The sequence below is a fragment of the Sorex araneus genome, chromosome 3 (genome assembly GCF_027595985.1).
Source record: "Sorex araneus isolate mSorAra2 chromosome 3, mSorAra2.pri, whole genome shotgun sequence".
Classification (NCBI taxonomy): Eukaryota; Metazoa; Chordata; class Mammalia; order Eulipotyphla; family Soricidae; genus Sorex; species Sorex araneus.
The window spans coordinates 116,029,391-116,052,517 of NC_073304.1; the positions used below are offsets into that span (position 1 = coordinate 116,029,391).

General features: G+C 54.5%; 2 protein-coding genes across 2 annotated transcripts; one reads left to right on the forward strand and one right to left on the reverse strand.

Moving 5' to 3' along the window:
* Nucleotides 1–10,270: 10,270 nt before the first annotated feature.
* On the reverse strand, nucleotides 10,271–16,918 carry LOC129403482 (uncharacterized). Its single transcript, XM_055132128.1, has 4 exons — nucleotides 16,687–16,918; nucleotides 15,510–15,758; nucleotides 15,237–15,326; nucleotides 10,271–11,889 (listed from the first exon to the last, which is right to left on the reverse strand). Exons 1-4 carry the CDS (start codon nucleotides 16,916–16,918, stop codon nucleotides 11,618–11,620), a joined length of 843 nt encoding a protein of 280 aa, XP_054988103.1. The 3' UTR covers nucleotides 10,271–11,617.
* A 239-nt stretch (nucleotides 16,919–17,157) lies between these two features.
* ZNF503 (zinc finger protein 503) lies at nucleotides 17,158–21,330 on the forward strand. The gene is made up of 2 exons (XM_055133624.1): nucleotides 17,158–18,027; nucleotides 18,757–21,330. Exons 1-2 carry the CDS (start codon nucleotides 17,713–17,715, stop codon nucleotides 20,398–20,400), a joined length of 1,959 nt encoding a protein of 652 aa, XP_054989599.1. The 5' UTR covers nucleotides 17,158–17,712; the 3' UTR covers nucleotides 20,401–21,330.
* Nucleotides 21,331–23,127: the final 1,797 nt, after the last annotated feature.

The following is a 23,127-nucleotide window of genomic DNA, read 5'->3' on the forward strand; positions in this document are numbered from 1 at the left end:
AACCAATGAGGACCACTCTTCACTTCTAAGTGTGGGGATGCAATCATTTAGAGGCTGTGGCTGGTATCCCCAACACACACACACACACACACACACACACACAAACACACACACACACACACACACACACACACACACACACACAGCCTCAAATTCCCAAGTTAGTATCCCTGGTAGGAAGCTTCACTAAAGCAACCCTGGGTGCTTTCTTCCAAAGCTGTTTGCAGTAAGTGACTCACCCAATTAAGAGCATCTACATAACAAAGCCTCACCGGGCTGCAGAGGTCACAGAGACTGTGAAGTGTGTCTTTAGTGTGTTCTGTGGAGAAGGTTCACTAATTACCAGTCATTTCCACCCCTCAAGAGCCTGTCAGCCTTTGAGATGCAGAGGAAAAAAAGAATCCCTAAATCCCCACCCATACCAATCACTTCTGCCTCCCCAGCCCTCCCCTGCATTTCAAACCTGTGACTAATAAATGGCGGGGATGGGCCTCTGCCCACCTGGCTCAGCGCCTGGAGGAAGGAAGAAAAGAGAGGAAAGAAGGGGCCTCTACTGGGAGCTTTTTTTAGTGAAGGAAATGGGGAGGGGCCAGAAATGGAGGCACTGCATCTTCTCTGTGATAGGGACTCAAAAACCTCTGGTCGCTTTTTCTCTAGGTATAAAGGCAGGAACTGCGGTGGGAAGTAGACGTATAAGAAAGCTGAAATCACGCACAATCCTACACTCTGAGAGGACCAGTTTCTGGCTATATGCACCTTTGCAGGCTATTTCCTAGATGTTGTGTATGAACTGTGAGCATATGTGCAGCCTTGTGCTCTCAGAATTAGCTGTCTTCATATGATGATGGGCACACGCCAAACTGGGTTAGTAGAGAAGGTGTTCTTGGGCCTTACAAGACAAAGGACGCATTGCACAAATTTATGGAAAGAGGTTGTGGTGAAGCTAAAAAATAAATAAGAACCTTTAGAACCTGGGCAAGTGATTCCTCTCTATGAACCTCAGTATACTCATCTGTAAAATGGCAGTAACAGTGAACCTGAAAGATAGTACAATGTGCAGGGTACTTGTTTTGTGAATCCCAGCACCACATATCACTTCCCACCCACCCCCCAGCACTAACAGGAGTCATTTCTGAGCAAAGAGCCAAAAGTTAGCCCTGAGTATATCCAGGTATGACCCAAATCACCCCACCCCCACCCCAAAAAGGTTCATAACAGAACATGCCTTATAGGATCGCTGTGCAAATTGAAAAGTTATGTTTGTGATAGGACTATACTGGCTTTGTTTTATTACTCATTTTAATAAATGTTCTTTTTTTCTTTTTCTTTTTGGGTCACACCCGGCGATGCACAGGGGTTACTCCTGGCTCTGCACTAAGGAATTACTCCTGGTGGTGCTCAGGGGACCATATGGGATGCTGGGATTTGAACCCGGGTCGGCCGAGTGCCAGGCAAACACCCTACCCGCTATGCTATCACTCCAGCCCCAATAAATGTTCTTTTGTGGCTATATTTTTACTTAGTTCTTCTTTAGTTTGTAGGGCAAATATAAATAAAACATATAGTTCAGGTCTAAAAAGCTTGTAATTTTGGGGTCAGAGAGAGTACAGTGACTAGGGCACTTGTCTTACATGCAGTTGATTGGGGTTTGATCCCCAGCACCACAGATGATCCCCTGTGTACTGCCAGGATTGATCCCTGAACAAAGAGGCAGATAGAAGAAGCCCTGAGTACTGGCCCAAAAATAAAACCAAAAAATTTTAGAATCTAACTGAGAAGTTGAACGTACACACAAAGTTAAACAATACACATTTAAAAGATAGCATCAGGGGCCGGAGCGATAGCACAGCGGGTAGGGTGTTTGCCTTGCACGCGGCCTACCCGGGTTCGATCCCCGGCATCCCATATGGTCCCCCAAGCACCGCCAGGAGTAATTCCTGAGTGCAAAGCCAGGAGTAACCCCTGAGCATCACTGGGTGTGACCCCAAAAGCAAAAAAAAAAAAAGATAGCATCAAATAATAGATGATCTGAATGTCAGACAGCACTCGAAAGGTTCAGAGAGAAAAAGGCATGGAAGATAATGATGATATATTACTATAATATAAATTATTATAAGAAGGAGAAGGAGAGAAGAGTAAAGAAGAGAAGAAAAAGAAAAGGAGGGAAGGATGAGAAAAAGAAGGAGAAGAAAGAGAAGGAAGGAAGGAAGGAAGGAAGGAAGGAAGGAAGGAAGGAAGGAAGGAAGGAAGGAAGGAAGGAAGGAAGGAAGGAAGGAAGGAAGGAAGGAAGGAAGGAAGGAAGGAGGAAATCAAGCTCTGAGAGTGAAAGGACTAAAGTGTCTAAAATTTTTTTTCCAGTGGTGGACAAAGAACCAGATTTCATGTATGTGAGGCATGCACTTTCCTTGGAGCATATGTGCAACAACAGAAGAGCTACAGACTGACCCACAATGCTTTATTTTGTTCTGCTTTTGGACCACACCCAGAGTACTGAGGGGCTACTCACCCTATAGTACCCTGGAAAACAGAAAGTGCCAGAGATCAAATCTGGGACACCTGCATTTGAAACATGCATTCTAACTCTTTCAGCCATAGTATATGAAACATTTCTTAGCAGACAATGTGGTTCCTGTGAGAGTTAGAAATAATGCAGGGTACAATCAAAACAGTATTTTGGGAAGCAAAGCTAAGAATGGACATTTTAGGAGGCCTTTAGATAGAGGTAAGGAAGATCCTTGAGTCAATGCATGGGTGGGGGGGGGGGGAGGGGGGGGCTGGCCATCATTGTTTCCCCCCCGAAGTTCTTACTTCGCTACTTTTTAGCTATGTGTATTTTGGTCCAATCTACATTTGGCTCCATGAACCTCCAGCATCAGGTTAGCATGTTTGTAACCCCTCTTAGGCTGTTGACTCTGCAGGAAGTGGCTCATTCATTTATTCATTCCATAAGTGTGTGTGGAGCATCCTGTCAAGAGATTAAAGTTACACAATCTGAGGCTAATTATCCTTAAAGGGCAAGAAGGGTGAAGAAGAAGCTGCTGCACTGACAATGTGGATCCTTACATATTCCCCCAAGTTCTCCACTCTCCTAATTGATCAGACCCATCTTCCCAACTGCTTCAGCTTCTTATCTCCACACCCACTCATTGCTGCTGAAGAGTCTGGTTTCCTACTAGTAGGTGATGGAAAATCCCCCTTTAACATCTAAAGAATAGGATAAGGGAGATTTAAGGACATGGCAAGGGAAACTGTAAAATAAAATATGGCACAAGGACAGTGAGGTAGAAAGATTCCCTGATTGAACATAAGGTTCAGCTGCAATGGTGGACACTGAGAAGAAAAATTATTTGAAAACATGCTCACATAGCTGCTTCTTACTGAATATCATTTATTTACATGGTAGCCTCTGCAAGGAAGAAAAGAGAGATAGTACAGTGGAAAAGTTACTGCTGTGCACTTGGCTGTCCCGGGTTTGATCCCTGGCATCCCCTGTGATCCCCTAAGTACCGGCAGGAGTAATTCCTGAGTGCAGAACCAGAAATAACCCTTGAGCATCTCTGGGTGTAGCCCAAGATCCTCACCATCACAAAGCAAAGGGGACCCTTAATGCTTTGGGAAAGTGGACAGAGAAAAAGAAAACATAGCAATAGAGACAGGAAAAAGAATAATGAGTGCAGGGCTGGAGCGATAGCACAGCGGGTAGGGCATTTGCCTTGCACACGGTCGACCCGGGTTCGATTCCCAGCATCCCATATGGTCCCCTGAGCCCCGCCAGGAGTGATTCCTGAGTGCATGAGCCAGGAGTAACCCCTGTGCATCGCCAGCTGTGACCCAAAAACCAAAAAAAAAAAAAAAAAGAATAATGAGTGCAGGGACATGGAGTCTCTTGGCCAGTGTCAAGTTAGAGCCAGCAAAGTGAGTGCATAGGGGAAACTTTCCACACTCATTTTAGTTTGGGAGCCATATCTGGCTGTGCTCAGGGCTTAACCCTGTCTCTGTGCCCCAGAGAGGGCTCAAACTCGGATCAGCTGCTTACCAGGCAAGTGCCTTACCTTCCTTTTCCCCTTCATTGTTGTTGATATTGTGTCAATGACTAGGGGTTTTCTACTCAACTAATTGTGGTAGTCACCAGGGTTTATACATCAGGTTGTGATGCTCTCATACTCAGTCACAACGCACACAAAGATTTGCACTCTCTTAGTTGGTGGACTTCCACACATGCTTATTGGGATCCATGTATACCCCCTTACTCATACTCAAGACTTCAAATGTTTCTGGCCACCCCCTCTCAGAAAAATGTGGCCTAGAGGTTCAAACATTTGGTGAACACTTTTTTTTAATAACAGGGACTTAAGTTCTTTTTTTATTATTATTAGTGAATCATCACGAGGTACAGTTACAAACTTACACACTTACGTGCTTGCATTTTGGTCATACAATGGTCAAGAATCCATCCCTCCATTTTCCACCACCAATGGTCCAAAGCATCCCTCCCACTATCCCCACCCCCCTCCCCCTCCCCCCCACCCCGCCTCTGTGGCACGGCATTCCCTTTTGCTCTCTCTCTCCTTTTGGGTGTTGTGGGTTGCAGTAGAGGTATTAAGTGGCCATCATGTTCGGTCTATAGTCTGTTTTCAGGGTGTGTCTCCCATCCCGAGTGGATCCTTTTAACACCATTTACTTGGTGATCCCTTCTCTACTGCACTGCCTTTTCCCCCAGTATGTGAGGCCAGCTTCTAAGCTGTCGAGTAATCCTCCAGTACTTATCTTTAACAATCTTGGGTGTCAGTCTCCCATTCTGTTACTTTATATTCCACAAGTGAGTGCAATCCTTCTGTCGGTCCCTCTCTTTCTGACTCATTTCACTTAACATGATACTTTCCATGTAGATCCATATATATGCAAATTTCATGACTTCATCTTTTCTAACAGCTTCATAGTATTCCATTGTGTAGATGTACCAGAGTTTCTTTAGCCAGTCTACTGTTTTCGGGCACTCGGGCTTTTTCCAGATTCTGGCTATTGCAAACAGTGCTGCAATGAACATACAAGTGCAGATGTCATTTCTACTATACTTTTTTGCGTCTCCGGGATATATTCCCAGAAGTAGTATTGCTGGGTAAAATGGGAGCTCAATTTCTAACCTTTTGAAAATCATCCATATTGTTTTCCAAAATGGCTGAATCACTCAGCATTCCCACCAGCAGTGAAGGACAGCAGGGACTTAGGTTCTTAAACTTGCTAAGAGTCAGAGTTGATTATCATCTGAGGTAGTTGATATTGACAATATTCTTTGAAGCAACAGAATACTTACTAAGACATGGGGAGTATCATAAAGGCACAGGAAAGAAAACCTAAAAAGTAACAGAAGAAATATTCTGAACATTCTTGAACCAGATGGGGAAAATGATTCTTCCTCACTAGGCTTTGGTATGTAAAATTCCTTAAAATAAAGTCTAAAATAGTGTTGTCATTCAATAAAATCATCCGAATATTTAGTATGTTCTCTCACTCATTTGTGGTTATCTCTACTGAATTGACTGCAGTAATTAAAAAAAAACTAGGTTGGAGGTAATTAGCCAAGGAGTTTGGTGTCTGTGTTCCCACAGACCCATGATAAGAGCCCATTGGCACAACAAAGTAGTAATCAGCATGCATCACATCTGTTTGGAAGCCATCTAAAGAGCCAGGCTAAGTTAAATCAATTGATATTTTACTTGTGACAGGAACTGGTCTTATCTAAGCAGATTCCTTTATGGGAAAGAGATTGGAAAGCAGAGTGAACCAGCAAGAACTTTAGAGACCCAGAGTTGGAAATGTACAGGAACCAAAAGTAGTTAGGAATTAGAAGACATGGTGGACATGTGACTGCAGTTAGACACTTCCTGAGAGGCTGCAGTGTCACACTGGCCTTTCCACCACCTCCCTTAAACAGCAGGTGCCTTTTCACTGGGCTCAAAGCTGCTACCAGCTATCAAAGTTTTTCAGCTGGTGAGAAGAGTTTTCAACCTACCCCAATCCTCTTTTCACCCCCTTGAAAGCCAAAGATTCTATTGGAGATGCCTCAACCATCAACTATCAGAACAGGGAGAAGGAGTTGGTCCCTCAAGTTCTATTGTTTCAAGGTCCTATATTTTACTAAAAGAAAAATGATTCAAATGGTAGGCAGACAAAAGAAGTAAAATACACTGTCTGTCCACTATTAAATAATTTAATAACACTAAGAATTAACAGTATGATCAGATTTTTTATAAGATTCTAAAAATACCAGAGATTTCCATCAAGAATGTTTATTTGATTCTAGGGTTATTTCAAAAATTCCATTTGAAGGCAATTCTAGTAGGTTTCAAAACTTTTTGGGGGGCGGACAAAAAGTCAGTATTATAATGGAAGTAAGATTTAATAACCCCATTGGAAATGAGAGTTGCTTAAGAGGTCAACTAAAAGATATATATATATTAGTCTTCATATATAAACACTCCCAGTTTCCCTGATTTAAGCAGAGGGTGTTTAATTTTTCTAATATAAGAAAAGTTTTGGTGGTGGATGACTGTTGGAGGTAACTTGGTGTCCCCGTGATGTCTTAATGAAGTATCTGGAAATAAAGAGATAGTACAGCAGGTAAGGCACTTGCATTGCATGCAGTCAACCAAGGTTAATCCCTGGTATCCTATATGGTCCCCCAAGTCTCACCAGGACTGATCCCTGAGGCTAGAGGCAGAAGTAAGCCTTGAACACTGTCAGGTGTGACCCTGAACTAAAAATGATGATGATGATGATGATGATGATGATGATGATGATGATGATGAGAGTGTCTGCTGGTCTCTTATATTCATGTTCATAGGTAGCTACTAAAGCTCTGTGTAGTCTACCCAAGCTTATAGAAGGAAGAAGAGAGAAGAGGGAAAAGGAAGAGATCAAAATACTGCTCTCATCTCTTTTGATATAGAAAACTAGAGATTTTCTCAGTGCTGTCCACTCCTTCATTGCTGTACCCTTGCTCACGCTTCACTTATCAAAATGTGCATTACTATTGCTAACAGCAAAGATGATTGTGAAAGAGGAAAACAGAATTCTTATGGTTGGCCTACATAAATTGTAAAACCTTTCCTGTGCTTGGGAAGGAAGTAGATATTAAACAACTAAATTATAGTACTAATTTGGGTACTGCACAACGCAAGTATGGGGTGGGATGCAGGGCTATATGGGAAGGAAAGAGAGGAAGTATAACAGTAAGAGGGTCACTGAAAAGTTCTGAGCAAAGGGGGGTGCCAGAGCGATAGCATAGCGAGTAGGGCGTTTGCCTTGCATGCGGCCAACCTGGGTTCGATCCCCGCCATCCCTTATAGACCCCCAAGCACTGCCAGGAGTAACCCCTGAGCATCACTGGGTTGATGCTCCCCAAAAAAAAGTTCTGAGCAAGGGAATAATGTAATCAAGAAATTTTATATGGGGGCTGAAGAGATAGTACAGTGTGTAGGGCATTTGCTTTGCACATGGCCAACCCTGGCATTCCATGTGATTCCCTAAGCTCACCAGGAGTGATTCCTGACAGGAGCAAGCCCTGAGGACCTCCAGATGTGGCCCCAAAACAAACAAAAAAAATTAAAATTTTGAATGTCAGGAAAGTGTACAATGAGTTAGAATCAAGAGAGGATGGTGGTGGGTAGAACAGTAAGATCTTGTAGCAGGAATTACATCATCAGCTAATACTGAACTCTAACCAATAAGTGAAATGAGACAGAGGAGCATAGTCTCAAACTTGGGACATACATGATTGGGGTCATGGTACTTTCCACTCAATTGCACAAAAAGGATATCTTGCATTTTGATTGTACTTTGAATGAAAGGTTGAACATATATAGGTGTCTATTCTCTAGCATTCCCTGATTTGACATTTACCCTAGACTCAAAATAATCATTTCCTCAATGAGGTTTGGATTAACTATTTTTAAATAGAAAAAAATCTTAGGAACTGAGATCACAGGAACATTTACTAGTTCCCCACCCCCCGCCAAAAAAGTGCACACCAAACTTATCATTTACTTATACTGCACAGATAGAAGTAAAAAAAAAAACATAAGTGTTTTTCCCCCTTCACTCCTTAAAGGACTCTCACAAGTCTCTGTTCCCTTGAAGTTATCTTCCGGTGAAAGGAATAGACCCTTAACAGTGAGTACCCAATGTGGTTCAGGCCCTAAAACAGGATTACTTGGGGGCCCTAATCCAGTAGCAATCCAGTAGCAAGAAGAAGATGCAGAAGAAGAGTGTGTAAGCTGAAACATGAAGGAAGAGAGCAGTGAGCACGTGAACAGAAGAACAGAAGGTCATGCTAGAAGGAAAAGCCTTAAGGCCCCCAGGTTGGACAGTGTCTTGGCACATACACAAGTAACCCAAAGGTGCCGTTTGATAGAAACAGATGCAGCGGTAAGGGTTTGGAGTGGAGTTTAGGGGTAAAGGGAGTGAGGGCAGTGGGAGAGACACAAAGGCAAAGACCATTTGCCCCCTATGAGCTCAACTTGAAATAAAAAACCCAAGGGCTTTAACCCAGGGAAACATGGACTGATTTGCTTCTTTTTTAATAACAACAACAACAACAAGTAGGGGCCAGAGAAACAAAACAGCGGAGAAAGCGCTTGCCTTGCACGTGGAAGACCAGGGTTCGATCCCTGGCACCCCATCTGGTGGTCCCTGAGCACCTCCAGGAATGATCCCTGAGTGCAGGACCAGGAGAGAGCCCTGAGCACCGCCGGGTGTGCCCCAACAAAACAAAGCAAATACATAAATATATCAAAGCCTCGCTCTGGCTTCTCAGGAATTAAGGGACCAAGTCCCACGGCCACACGGGCCTGCTTCCGCGGAGGCTGACGGGAGCGCGCGCCCCGGGCCCCGGCGCGGCCAGGCGCGGGCTGTGGCTGTGGCCGCTCTGGGCAGGTGCCGCCCGAGCTGGGCCGCGGGTCCGAGCGAGGCTGGGCCGAGGCGGGAGCTGCTGGGTCAGACAGCACCGAACCTGCGAGCGGGTCTGAGGATTGGGTTCCCGCCTACCTCCTAGGGAGCACCTGAGCGCGCGCAGCCTGAGCGCTTGCTCCTCGGGAGGCAAGTGGGGGCCGGCGCGTGTCCCCCACTGCCCGAGGGGTTACTGGCCGGACCCCCGAGGATGCTTCCGAGCGCCCGGGTCCGTGGGGCTCAGGACTCCCGAAAGCCCCGTCTCACCGACAAGCGTGAGAGTTTGAGCCGACGTTGCAAATGCTCATATGCTTGAGTTTCTGAGGTTTAACGAGAAACCTAAGACAGACCCCCAAGGTGGGCAAAACGGAGGAGCCCACCGGTCACGCACGAGACCCGGACAGGGAGTCACTGACGGCGGGAACTGAGGCGTGAGATCCGCAGCCCCCGGCGGGGGCGGAGCCTGGAGCACTGAGGGCGGGGCCGTCACGGCGGGGGCGGGGCCTGTCGCGGTGGGACGGCGCGTCGGAGGGGCGGGGCCAGCGCCGCGCGCCCGAGCCCCGCCCCCAGCGGAAGTGCAGCCGGGCCCGCCCAGAGCTTTGCAGGCCGGTTCCCTTGGCTCTTCCCCGCGCAATTCGGCTCCTCGAGTGAGTTCGGCCAGGGCCCCAACGCTAGGTCCGAAGAGGAGGCCCTGGGTGTCCGCAGCAGGCCAACCGGAGCGGTGCTTTCGGTCCCTCCTACTGCCCCACCCTCTTCTGTGCTTCGATTACGGCGCGGCTGCGGGCTTCGCGGGGAGCCGCACAGGTAATAGACTCGGCTAGTGAGGGCGCAGGTATGGGAGCTCCCGGGCCCGAGCGGGAGTGGCAGCGCTGATGGCAGGTGCCCGGCCTTTTTACAAAGCGATCGTGTTGACAGTGGTGTTCCGGAGGGCTAGTGCGCGCCCTAAGAGCGCTGCAGGCGCTGCAGGCGAGGAGGCAGGGGGCGGGACTGAAGCCCCCCTGAGCTTGGGGGCCGGGTTATTTGTGTCCCCACGTCTCGCGCAAGCTCCGTGGTGCCGGGAGGTGGTGAGCTGGTTAGGTGGGGGTGCATCCCAGCTAAGGGACTCGAGAGTTATCCCCCCATCTGGTCCCCAACAGACCCCCCTCTGCGAGTCGGGTCTCACAGTCTCTCAGCCCGGGCGTGCACAGTCGCGGGTTTGCAGAATGAAAATCAATAAAATCGATGCAATGCAAAGAACACGAAACACGTTGGGTTGTGATTATTTGCGTTTGTTAAATTCTTTTTATTTGTATTCTCTTTTACTTCCTCCTCGAAAAAGGTGGCTTCGGCTGTGATCGGGATATCCTCAGAGAGGGAAACAAAGTGCCCCCCTCGTTTCTCAACAGCGGGCAGGGACCTGTCCTCCGTCCCAAGTCTCGCAAACTTCCTAGGGCGGCTTTCGGGGTGAGGCGGCGGGAGGGTGCGCTAGGCTTTGGGGTATAGCTTGCTTTCGCGTCTCATTGTCCGTGCCTTAGGGACATGCCCACCCCCACACCCCGAGTCCACCTTTGGTGCTTCCCCGGATTCACCATTCCCCACCCCTGTCCTGGGAGCTGCGCCCCCTCCTCCCCTCCCAGCTCTCCCTGGTGCTTTAAATAATGATATTTGCATGCAGGGAGCGATTCATAAATATGTCAGGGCCGGTGAAATATAGGCAACATTTCAAACTTTCTATTTAAAAAACATGAATTATGGCCGCGGAAAATGTGTTCCCATTTAAAGGCGATACGAAGTATTTGGTGTCTCGTCCCCGGGCCCATCCATCACGCAGACAATAAAGAGAGTTTTTCGCCCTGACACCCGCGATTTATGGGCGCCCTTCTCTGCCCTCATCACTCACCCGCCGCGGCCGGCCCCGGCGACAGGCCCCTCGGAGAGACCCCGCGGCTGCGCTTCCCCCTCCCGCCCCTGCCCCGCGCACGCACTTTGCGCAGCAGGACCCCCCAAGACTGCGGCTCCCTGGGGCTGGCTCCCTGGAGTGCGGAGCCTGGCGGTGAAGGGCTGGGCAGCCGGTGGGAACCTGAGGAGCCACACTAGTCGTCTCACCTCCATCCCAGCCTCTTGTTTGCGGCCAGTCCCGACCTCGCCCGCCGAGCGGGACGCCACCCGGGGAAGTTTTCAGGGCCTGCGGCCGGTGCTTACTGAATGTGCTGGTTCGAGGCGAGCGGGGAGGAATGCGTAATAGGCTCCCCCTGCCAATAGGCTCCCCGGGCCGATTTCTGGCAATTTGGGTCCGGGAGAGGCGAATGGGTCCCAGGCTTTCTTGAGCCTCTTTGGGCGGACGTTTCTAGGCACAGCTTTCTGCAACTTTTACAAAGCCGCCGCCTCCCTGGTGCGATCCCCGCGCGCCTGTCCCGGTCCTCCGAAGCCCCTGGAAAACTGTCTTTACGGCCAGGGACCGAGAAGTTGCCAAGCATTAGAAAGGGCAGGCCCCTTCCCTAGTGAGTCCTGGGTCAGACCCTGCCCACCAGATGCCCTCTTCCCGCCTCGCCCACCTCGTGAGCGCGCACACACACACCAGCGCGCTTCTCTCCCCCACGCCACCTCCGAATCTACGTGGCAAACTTGCATGGAAGAAAGTTCGGGCTTCGTCTGCTGCGAAATGTGCTTTCAGTTTTCGCTGTGGGCGGACTCAGGCGGGCGGGTCCCGGCTCACCGGCGGAGTGGGTCTGTCGGTGGCAGCGAAGCAAGGGGCCTGTTGGCGGTGGACGCTGAATCCAGCCTCCCGCAGAGGTCCGACCAGCCGCGGCGCGAGCGCCAGGAGCCACCTCGCGTCGCGCGCTGAGCCCGTGTGTCTGCTGGCGGGAATCAGGAGCCGTTCCCTGCCGAATGACTTGGAGCTAGATTTATTCTGATACTCACTGGGGGGTGTGGGGGAAACCAGCCAGAGAAATCCCATCGATTCTAAAAATGACAAGAATGAATTTATTAGATCGAGATTCATGTGTTAATGCAGGGAGACTAAAATTATACCAACTCCTCCACGCCCAGTGTGAACAGAAAATCCCTTCCGACTTCAAGAGCATGCAATATTTTGGTCTGAACATTTAGGTCTATAGAGGGGTAGGAAATGTTTTTAAATCCTCGTGCACCTAGAGCTAATTTGGAAAAATTCTAGATTAAGTGTCTTCACGTTCCCTGCTTGAGTATAATCTGGGGTTTTAGGGCTGAATAACCACAGGATGCCTCACTCCTATGGCCAGAATGAATGTGACATTGTTTAGGGGTGAGCTATATCCACCTTTTAAAAAATAGTCACTGCGTGGCAAAGAAAAATAAGTCCATTTAAGAAAAGCAAGTGTACTGATATCCGAGTTGTTGCATCCATGCAATATTTCCGGGTGTGGAAAAATTCCTAATACATCAGCTATGGAAAATATACAAGAATAGGGAGGTTTTCAGGAAGCCGGCATGTGGGGGCCCGGTCCTGAAGCTCAAGGCACAGAGCACACTGAGGCTGGTTCTCCCCGGTCCACAAGCACAGCCTCGGGTCCGGCTTGTCTGCTGAGAGAGTCCATATTGCAGTGCCCTGGGGGTGCTCCCTATACACTTGAGGGGGCTTCCAAGCGCTAAAGCAGGCTATAAGGCACAGTTCTTCTACACCCCTCCCTCCACACCCCCCCTTAAATCATCCCTCAATTCTAACTGCACTAGTCTGGCAGCAGTCTTTGGGGCCTATGGATTTGGGATAGGAGCACAGGAAAAGGCAGATCATGCTTGGTTCCGAAACAACCCAAAGCGGGAAGCCGAAGGCCACCAGGAAGAAGACCACAATTTCGCGCTGGCCCAGAATTCAGGCCCCACTTGGCCCTCCCCAGAGCCTTTGAGGACCAGAGCAGTAACCTGGGTGTCCTTACTTATCAACTGTTAGGCAGGCACCTCTTCACCCTCTCAGCACAGGGGCCCTCTTTCCTGGGGGTCTCATCCGAATATTTGCAGAGCTCTGGCAATGCCATCAGCGAGGTCAGCCATGGAGAAGCTGCGAAATTCCAACACCAAATACAAATTCCAGAAAGGGCGCTCACAGTTGTGGACTCATCTTGCGGCCAGGCTCCCTATTTTTTTCTCACCTCTTCCAAACCTGACAACCTAGTACACAGGTACAAAGTTTCTGAGAACCCCTGTTGGGGGGTGGGGGTGGAATGAGCAAGGGCTCTGTTCTGAGTTCCAGGGAATTATGCACTCCTGAGGCTGCCGTGCCTCAGAGACCTTCCCCAGGCCCTGAGAATGCTCTGTTTCAGAGGGACTGTGTGGACTTCTTGGTATATATGGGAGACTTAGAAACGGGGAATGAAAATATTCACTGCATGTGGAAAGAGGAGAGAAAAGGAGAGAGGGTGAGAAAGAAAGAAAGAAAGAAAGAAAGAAAGAAAGAAAGAAAGAAAGAAAGAAAGAAAGAAAGAAAGAGAAAAGAAAGAAAGAAAGAAAGAAAGAAAGAAAGAGAGAGAGAGAGAGAAAGAAAGAAAGAAAGAACAAGGGAAGCAAGCCCAGAGAGGTCCCGGAACAAGGTCACGCCATGGCTCCAGCAAGCCGAGTGCTCTGAGCCTAAAAGCTGCCCAGGACGGTGCTCCCCTAGGCCGGCAAATCTGGGCCTGCCTCCCTGTCCGGAGGGGCGGGCCTCGGTCCCGCGGCCTCAGAGCGCCCTTTCTGCTGGCCCTCCCAGGGGACCAGGAGGCGGGGCGGGACACGGTGGGGAGGCCCCCAGGGGCGAGCGCCAGTCCCAGGCTGTTTGGGCGCTCTGGGCCAGGCTTTCCAGCTCGCCGGGCCTGACCTGTCAGGCGGATTATCTTCGAGGGAGATTAATAGGGGAGGCGGGCTGCAATAATAATCGTTTTGTTTGATGTGACAACTCTGATAGGCGTTGATTTACTTACAAACTGATAGGCTTTTAATTGAGCGCCTCCGCCGAGCCCGAGATGAAAGGGAAGCGGCGGTGAAAGGCGGCCCGCCTGCCCTCCGGCCTCAATACTGATTAGCCATCTCGACAGTGAATAGTTCAAGGCATTTTCAAACTTTTTTCCCTCAGCCTTCTCCTCTTCCTTCTCCCACCCCCTCCTCAAATATCGCCCACGTCTCCTCTCTCTCTCCTCTCTCTCTCTCTCTCTCTCTCTCTCTCTCTCTCTCTCTCTCTCTCTCTCTCTCTCTCTCTCTCTCTCTCTCTCTCAAACAAATCATTTCCATTGTGTGCAAATAAAATCCCCAGGACGTCCACGCTAACCGCGGCTGGGGGTTGGCGACATCAGGCCCAGCGCGGGCTAATTAACAACTGCCACACACCCCCAGCCCACGTCCCGAGCGGCCTGCGGGGACTTGGCCTCTCCCCCAGGAGGTGCTCAGGCTCAGCTGCGGGAACCTAGCGAAAGTCCGGGGCGCGCGGGGCCCCAGGCGCCCCCGTGCGCTCGGACCTTCGGAGTTGGCTATTGCGAAGAGCTAAGGCGCGCCGACCACCGCCCGCGCGCGCACCCACGCACAGGCCCCGCAGGGGGGCGCGGGGACCATTCTCGGGTGCTGGGGGCTGCCTACCCTCAGCCGTCCCAAGTGAAAAAGAAAGCTGGTACAATTCCAGGAAAGGAGCGATCCTAGTCTGGTGACCTCGGGGAGGGGTGGAGGTGGAGAAGCGCCCGCGGTCACCGGAGCACGGCTCGCCACCCCGGGTTTTTAGAGTCGGACCCTCGTAGGAGGCCGCGGGACACACACAGCCCACTGCTGGGCTCTCGGAGCTGGGCGCCGGCACCTCGACAGCGCACACCCCGAGACACACGGACGCGCAGCAGCAGCCCGGCGGCCTCGCCGACGCGCCACCCTGGTGGGACCTGGGACTCGCCCCCCCGAAGACCACTGTGAAAGCCTCCCGCCCCCCGCGTGGCCTCGCCACCGGCTCGCCCATTCACCTGGCTCAGCAGTCGCACAGACACTCAAGCCCATTTGGACGTCCGTCCGTGTGTTCTTATACCTTCACCCACAAACAGACCGCCTCTGTCTCCTGTCCCTTCTTCAAATTTCCTTTAGTCAAATTACCGTCTCTTGAAGTTCATCAACCTAAGGAATCAACGGATATGATTTAAAGGCAGAAAGTAATGCCTATGAGAGAATTCTAAAACTCACCCCCAGAAAGTTCTCAGAAGCTGTGCGCAGTGGGAGCGACACACAAAAAAGGGGGGAGAAGGGTGTTTCGGAGAGGGGAATGAGATGGCCAGCGAAGAGAGGGTGGACTTGCCAGAGGCTGGTTCCACACTGGACCCGGCGCTTACCCGGCTCTGCGCGGGCCCCCGCCCTCCACGCGGGTACAGACTGGTTCCTGGCTCCGCAAACTCTCTGCCCCCACCATTTATCAAACGGATCTGACAACAAAAGAAGAGCTGGGGAGGAAAAGTGGGGGAAGGGAGATTCCAGGTCTCCCTTATTTCCCGGAGGAAGAAGAGGTGCCCTTCTCTCGCCCCATTGCAGTTTCTGCGAGTTTCTTGATACGCCCCCCCACACCCAAGACGCTCCAAACGCTACCCAAGCCCCGAGAACTCACACACCTGCACACTTGTGCACCGACCCAGGTACACGGAGCACACAGCGCCTCCCCTCTTCCTTGCAGACAGCCCTAGTGACGGTGCAAATCAAGGGGAACGCGGCGGTCCTGCCCCGCTTCCCTGCCAAAGCCGCGTTCCCACCAGCGGCCGCCCCTCCCTCTCCCAGTTCCTTCCCTCTCTTCTCCCTGCACAGGGCCTGTCCCAGCCCGGCGCGCAAACAAACTCGAACGGAGCAGCCCGGAGTCACCCCAGCTATTCCGGCTGACAGCGCGGGTGGGAGAGACTAAGCCCGGGACTGCATATTCCACCCCCGCTCCCAGACAGCGACGCTCAGGCCTCGCCGACGCGGGCCTTTGCACTTTACTGCGATCCGAGAGGGGGCAAAGAACCCGAGAAGAGGGGGATGCGCCCCTCACCGCCCCCCAAGACTCAGGGTTACACTGGCGTGGGCTCCGAGAACTGTTTGAGTCTGGAGACACTACGGAGAGTGGGGTCCGCGACAGGGCAGTGGTCTTCTGTCCACATGCTGCACGCCCCCAGGGACTCCCGGGAGGGAGAAAGGGGTGGGGGCGCATCTCCCGGGTTAGACGTCATCGCCGCCCTCTAAGCGACCCCTCTGAACTCCGTGGCCCCCATGGACCAAAGTCCCCGGGGGTGGAAGCGGGTATCACTTTCTCAGACACAGGTCGGGCGAGGCGCACACCCTGGGCCTGCTGGGGCGCACCTGCGCACTTTCCTCTCACTATTCCTTTTTCTGGCACGGAGCCCCTCTTTCCCTTCCTCCGTAGATCCCACCCCTTCCCCACAGCCGCCTTCCGTCCCGTCCCGGGAGGCTGCTTCTCTTTCCCCCTCCTCAGGTTCTCCCTCGGTCTCTTCCTCTCTATCTCTCTCCCTCTCTCCTTTTCCCTTCAAGTCGCACCCGCCTTGTAATCAGCAACAAAAGCTGACATAAATCACGGGCGGATTGACAAGAGCTGACAAATAACTGATTGATTGCGGTCGAGGAACATTGACAATTGATGGAGGGGTGGAGGTGCCCAAAGAAATGGGGGGGGGGGGTGGAGGAGAGAAGAAGAGAGAGAGGGTGGCAAGAGAGAGTAAGGAAGGGGGGCGAGAGTGTGAAACAGAGGAAACATGTGACCCCGGCTCCTGCCCCAATCTGCTCCTTCGCGAGCGTCACGTGAGCGGCAAGGGCGGGGTGCCCGGTGCTCGGCTCCGAGGAGCGTCGCCGCCGCCTCCGCTGCCCACCTAGCTTCTGGTTTCTCCGCCACGGATTCTTGGGAAATCCAGGCGGGCGGGCGGACTTTCAGCATCCGCTCCCCACTTTTCCTTACCCCGGCGGCCGTACCGCGAGCAATTTTAATCACCAAATAGGAGAGAATATTTGAAGTGCGGAGACCCCCGCCCCGCATTCCGTGCGCCCCTGCAGTTGACTGTCGGGCAGTTGTCCAGACTCCCGCGGTTCTGGACACCCCCTTCCATCTCTTCCTCATACGCTCTCTCCTGCGCAAGGTTTCAATTTATTTTCGATCCGGGGTGGGGGGGGGAAATGACGCCCAGGAGGAAAAACAGAGGGAGGCGGCAGATAACAACCGTAGAATAAATGTCCAGCTCGTCCTCGAAACGAAGTCTAGGGAGGGGACACGCGAGCCGGGGGCGGGGGAGGGGGGGCGGCGGCGAAGAGCGAGCTGCCCATTAAAACCTGCGCTGAGAGTCCTGGCGGCGGCGGCGGCGGCGGCGCGGGACGCGTCACATCCCCTTGACCCTCCAATCACCTCGGGCTCCCATTTGATTGGAAGGCGGCAAAGGCTTTAATCTCCCCCTCGGTGCAGCTGCTTTTGAAGTGAGTTTCCTCGCCAGAGCCCCGGCTGGACAGGCAGCAGCTCACATCGCAGAGCGCAGCGGCGGCGCGGGGCCGCGAGTGCGCAACGCAGGGGCTCAGCCCGAGGCGGACCCCGCCAGCCCCCCGGCGCTCCCGCAGTCCGGCCGGCTCCTCCCGCCCGGCCCCGGCTTCTCCGCCCGCCACCCAGGATTATTCGCTTCGGGATCCCGGCGCCGCCTGGGCGCTGGTGGCCGCCGCGCCAGCTCCTCCTCCTGCTGCTGCTGTTGCTGCCGCTCCTGCTCCCCGGGCGAGCGCGCAGCCCCGAGCCCGCCCCGCACCCGGAGCCCTCCCCCCCGCCGCTGCTCCCATGCGCGCGGGTGGGTCATGAGCACAGCGCCCTCGCTTTCTGCCCTACGAAGCAGTAAGCACAGCGGCGGCGGCGGCGGCGGCGGCGGCGGCGGCGGCGCGGACCCTGCCTGGACCAGCGCACTCTCTGGAAATTGCTCCCGCCCCGGCCCCGGCTCGTCCCCGGCCGGCAGCACCAAGCCTTTTGTGCACGCCGTGCCCCCCTCTGACCCACTCCGCCAGGCGAACCGCCTGCCCATCAAGGTGCTGAAGATGCTGACTGCAAGGACTGGCCACATTTTGCACCCCGAGTACCTGCAGCCCCTGCCTTCTACTCCCGTCAGCCCGATCGAGGTAAGGACCCTCTCCAAAGACGGAACGAGGCCCCTGACCCTGAGACTGCCGCCCCACGGAATTTCTTTCTCCGAGTGTGGGAATGGGAGTTGGGGTGTGGGGGGAGGTCTCAGTGATTCAGCTCCACGATGGCGGTGGCAGGAGGTAGGGTGGGGGGGGAGCCAGAGGGTGTTCCGCACCTTAAAACTAGGGTTGAAAGAAGGAAGGAGGTAGAGCGAGGTGTGAAAGCTAGGGGGCAAGGTAGCTCAAACTTGTTTGTCCCTCTGGTATTAAAGCCCCCCACCTGGGACCCCCTCAGTCTCGTCTGCTGAGAGTCGGAATTACGGTTCCCAAACTCGCAGTTCTTGGGGCGAGCGAAGCTGGTATTTGTGCACAGCCTTGCAGGCGCCAGCGCCCAAGCCCTTACTCGGGCGGTGGGGTGGGGTGGGGTGGGGAAGTGCAGGGTAGAGTTCTAGGTCTGGGGACCAGAAACCAAAATATTTTGTATTTTTAAAATCCGATTAGAGTTCAACACAGGAAAGATATGATGGGGAGGGCATGTCTGCGTCCTTTCTCCAAGGGGGTGGGGTGGGGTGTGTGTGTGTGTGTGTGTGTGTGTGTGTGTGTGTGTGTGTGTGTGTGTGTGTAGGAAGTGTCGCGTAGAAACGCACCCGGGCTTAGAGGGGCGTTTGAGCAGAAATCAGGACTCTAAAAGGTTTCCCCTTCTTTCTTTTTGTGCCCCCCTCCCAGCTTGATGCCAAGAAGAGTCCGCTGGCACTGTTGGCGCAAACATGCTCGCAGATCGGGAAGCCAGACCCTTCGCCCTCCTCCAAACTCTCCTCGGTCGCTTCCAATGGGGGCGGCGCGGGCGGCGCCGGCGGCGGCGCCGGGGGCGATAAGGACGCCAAGTCGGGGCCCCTCAAGTTGAGCGACATCGGCGTGGAGGACAAGTCGAGTTTCAAGCCGTACTCCAAACCCGGCTCGGATAAGAAGGAGCCGGGAGGCGGCGGCGGCGGCGGCGGTGGTGGCGGCGGCGGCGGCGGCGGCGGCGGCGGGGGGGTTTCGGCAGAGAAGTCCGGATTCCGGGTACCGAGCGCCACCTGCCAGCCATTCACGCCCAGGACAGGCAGCCCCAGCTCCAGCGCGTCGGCCTGCTCGCCTGGAGGCATGCTGCCCTCGGCCGGGGGCGGCCCAGAGGGCAAGGACGACAAGAAGGACCCCGACGCGGGCAGCGGCGGCGGCGGCAAGGGCTCCGGGGGCGCGGCTGCTGAAGGGGGCCCCGCGGGGCTGGCGCACGGCCGGATTAGCTGCGGCGGCGGCATCAATGTGGATGTGAACCAGCACCCAGATGGGGGCCCAGGGGGTAAGGCGCTGGGCTCGGACTGCGGCGGCTCCTCGGGCTCCAGCTCGGCCTCCGGCCCCAGCGCGCCCACCTCGTCCTCGGTGCTGGGCTCTGGGCTGGTGGCTCCCGTGTCGCCCTACAAACCGGGTCAGACAGTGTTTCCTCTGCCTCCCGCGGGCATGACCTACCCCGGCAGCCTGGCGGGCGCCTATGCCGGCTACCCGCCCCAGTTCTTGCCCCACGGCGTGGCCCTGGACCCCACCAAGCCCGGCAGCCTGGTGGGGGCGCAGCTGGCGGCGGCCGCGGCGGGTTCCCTGGGCTGCAGTAAGCCGGCCGGCTCCAGCCCCCTGGCCGGGGCGTCGCCGCCGTCGGTGATGACGGCCAGTTTGTGCCGGGACCCGTACTGTCTCAGCTACCACTGCGCCAGCCACCTGGCCGGGGCGGCGGCCGCCAGCGCCTCCTGCGCGCACGACCCTGCGGCGGCGGCCGCGGCGCTCAAGTCCGGATACCCGCTGGTGTACCCCACGCACCCGCTGCACGGCGTGCACTCCTCGCTCACGGCGGCCGCGGCGGCCGGCGCCACCCCGCCCTCCCTGGCCGGCCACCCGCTCTACCCGTACGGCTTCATGCTCCCAAACGACCCGCTGCCCCACATCTGCAACTGGGTGTCGGCCAACGGGCCGTGCGACAAGCGCTTCGCCACGTCCGAAGAGTTGCTGAGCCACTTGCGGACCCACACGGCCTTCCCCGGGACAGACAAACTGCTGTCGGGCTACCCCAGCTCGTCCTCTCTGGCCAGCGCCGCCGCGGCCGCCATGGCTTGCCACATGCACATCCCCACGTCGGGCGCTCCGGGCAGCCCCGGGACGCTGGCGCTGCGCAGCCCCCACCACGCGCTGGGACTCAGCAGCCGCTACCATCCCTACTCCAAGAGCCCGCTCCCCACCCCCGGCGCCCCCGTGCCGGTGCCCGCCGCCACCGGACCCTACTACTCCCCCTACGCCCTGTACGGACAGAGACTAACCACAGCCTCGGCGCTGGGCTATCAGTGAAGGCGGCCAGGGTCGAACCGGGGAGCCCGAGCGCGGGCTGAGGGGAGGGGCCGCGGGAGGGGCGGGAGCAGGGCAGCGGCGACGGTCACCCGTGCGCGGGGGGAAGGCCAGGGCCAGCGAAGGAGAACGTTCTATGCCGTATCTATCCCCCTACAGCACGACTGAGAGCCGGTGGGAAACACCACTCCCCCCACCCCACCCACCTCACACCTCCCCACCCAAACTTTCTAAAAGTTGGAAAAATATCATTTGACTTTTTATAGAAAAAAAAAGAAGGAAAAATAATTGAAGTGTTCATCTAAGGACTGCATCGATGGGCACCGGTATTTATTTATGTTAGCTCCAAGCGGACCCGTGGTTCAGAAGTGCATTATTTAGTTTGAGCTCTGTAGGTAAAAAGGAGGAGGGGGGATTAAAACTCGAGGGTAAAAAAAATGTGGAAAACAAACCCTCCCATCCCTTGTAGATTATAAATAAACACAAAACCGCCACAGAACTAGAGGTCTTCTCTTTAATGTTACTTTAAAATTGCTATGATTGTATTGTACGTTCATTATTTAATGTCTGATCGAAACACAAATTTACATGCATGTTTGTTACCAAAAAAAAAAGAAAAAAAACAAGTCACAATTTGTTCAGCTCTGATTTCAAATTGCAATTATTTTTAAGGTGTATACCATCGAAAGAGAATGGGTATTTTTTTGTATGTATTCTGGAAGAAAACAAAAAAAAGGAAAAACAATTCTATTCCAAAACCTCATTTGCCTTATTTTGTTCTTTAAAAGGAACACTTAACTATTTTTAATTTTTAAGTCCACCCGCTGAGAAGGGGACAAGTAAGGTTTACGTCATGTACTAAAATAATAGACAATGTATCGCTTTAAAGATTAAAATTCCGTATATTTGATGTATTAAAAGGTTTTACTTCTTCTTCTTATCTTTTTATTTTTGGGGTTAAAGGAGAAAGAAGAGCACGGCCGCCTCAGCCGCAGTGGGCGCCCCGGGGCCCTGGCACCCGCTCCGCGGGACGCAGGCCGCTTTGGAGACGGTTTTGTTGTGACTTTTGGGAACCCGCAGTGGCGGGGCCGGGCTGCCCGTGGGCTTGGCCTCGGGGAGGGCATTTTTAAGGAGGGGGCTTCACCATTGAAAAAGTGTCCCGAGCTGCCGCTCATTTTGTTTTTAACGTTTCTCCCAGCAGACGGTTTGTTTAAAGTGCAGAATAAAGGAAGGAGGGGTGGCGGTTGCTCAGGCGCTCTGGGGGAGTTTGGGTTTCGTTTTGTGCGGGGCGGGGCGCCGCCGTGCCTAGCGGCCTCCCGCGACGTCCACCCCGGCTCTGCCGCGCGCGTCCCGAAAGGGTGGACGCGGGTCGGGGCGCGGGGGGCTCTTGGGCCCCTTTTTCCACGCTTAGGGGAGCGCTCTGAGACCCTCTTGTCCCTGGGGAGGAGGCGAGTTTGTTCCCATTTTCTTCGGATTGCCGAGGGCCAGAGGTGGCCGCGGGCCGACCCCTCCTCCGGCCCCGGATGCGGGCGGCGTCCTCGGCCGAGCCGGGCCCCCGCAGCAGGCGGGTGCGGCTGCCGCGTTTCCGCGTTCCGGCCGCTGCGCACCGCGCGCCTCGGTTCCGTCTGCGCGGCGGGAGAGCGCGCCGGGGCCTGGAAGCCCCTTCCACGCGGCTCCTCCGGGGATCCGGCGCCCCTCGCCGCCTCGCGGGGGCAACCAGGTGCGCCCCGAGGGCCGATCTGGGCTGCTGGCTCGGCTCGGCAGAGGCCCGGCGGGACGCTCCGCCGGGACGGGAGTCCCCGCGCCGGTGCACAGCTCTCATCTTTCCAACCTGAGCCGCTGGAAAGGCGGTGGAGCCACGCTGAGATGATCCCTAATCGCTGCGGAGGGTGGGGTAGGGTGAGACTGCGCAGGGTTCCTTCCCACTCCCGTAAACATATTCAGATCGTCCAGGCCTGGACGTGACCCGATTCCCACCCTTTCCCCCCACCCCCCCGCCCCACCCCGGGTCTCCAGATGGGCGCTCGTCCTTCCGAGTCCAAGGGGGCTCAGGGCCCAGAGCGCACTTTCCCTGGGATCCCCGCGTCGCGGCCCTGAGGCGCACCCAGACCGCACCCCGCTCCGGGAGTCAGGCTGCTCTGGGTTCCGGGAGCCCGCGGCCTCCCGGCACCAAACTCCCCCTGCTGCTGCGTCTGCAAGGGATTCACGGCCGCGCAGATTCGCGCTCAGTCTCCGGAGACCCAGTGCGTGGCCCCTGCCTTTACTCGGACCTTGGGGGAGCTTTGGGATTTTCCACCATCGTGCTGGACGCTAGCGCTTGGTTAGAACCTCCCGGTTCCTGGGCAGTTCTCAGGTCCCCAAAGCAGCCGCGCGACCTCCAGTAACGCGCCGCAGGGGAGCGTTCAGGCTGACTTAGGCTCCCCGTCTTCTCCTTGGAGAGGCGCAGCCTCCCGCGCGGCCGAAAGTCTTACTCTGACTCCCCGAGTGCGGGAACTGAAAAGGGCGACTGGAATGGGCCCGGGCTGGCGCTGTCTGGGTTGCTGCAGTCCTGCTCCCACTTTGGTCCGACTAAGAAGCTGGACTGGGCCTGGCTGAGCCTGGCTCCTTGAGATCCCCAGACGATGGGAGGTCTGTCACCCGAAGACTCCGTGGGAAGCAGCCCCCACTCCGTGGCAAGGGAGCACGTTGGAGGAGGTGCTGAGACTCGAACCCCAACAGACTCCAGTGTCC

Excerpts from the sequence above, each read along its gene's own strand:
- LOC129403482 (XM_055132128.1), bottom strand. The coding sequence starts at position 16,918 with ATGCGGGGCGGGGGTCTCCGCACTTCAAATATTCTCTCCTATTTGGTG. Across the intron at positions 15,759-16,686 it reads ACCCCGCCCTTGCCGCTCAC|CTGGGGTGACTCCGGGCTGC; the intron begins GTGACGCTCGCG and ends CAGCCGGAATAG. Across the intron at positions 15,327-15,509 it reads GTCGGTGCACAAGTGTGCAG|ATCCGTTTGATAAATGGTGG; the intron begins GTGTGTGAGTTC and ends TTTTGTTGTCAG.
- ZNF503 (XM_055133624.1), top strand. The coding sequence starts at position 17,713 with ATGAGCACAGCGCCCTCGCTTTCTGCCCTACGAAGCAGTAAGCACAGC. Across the intron at positions 18,028-18,756 it reads CTCCCGTCAGCCCGATCGAG|CTTGATGCCAAGAAGAGTCC; the intron begins GTAAGGACCCTC and ends CCCCCCTCCCAG.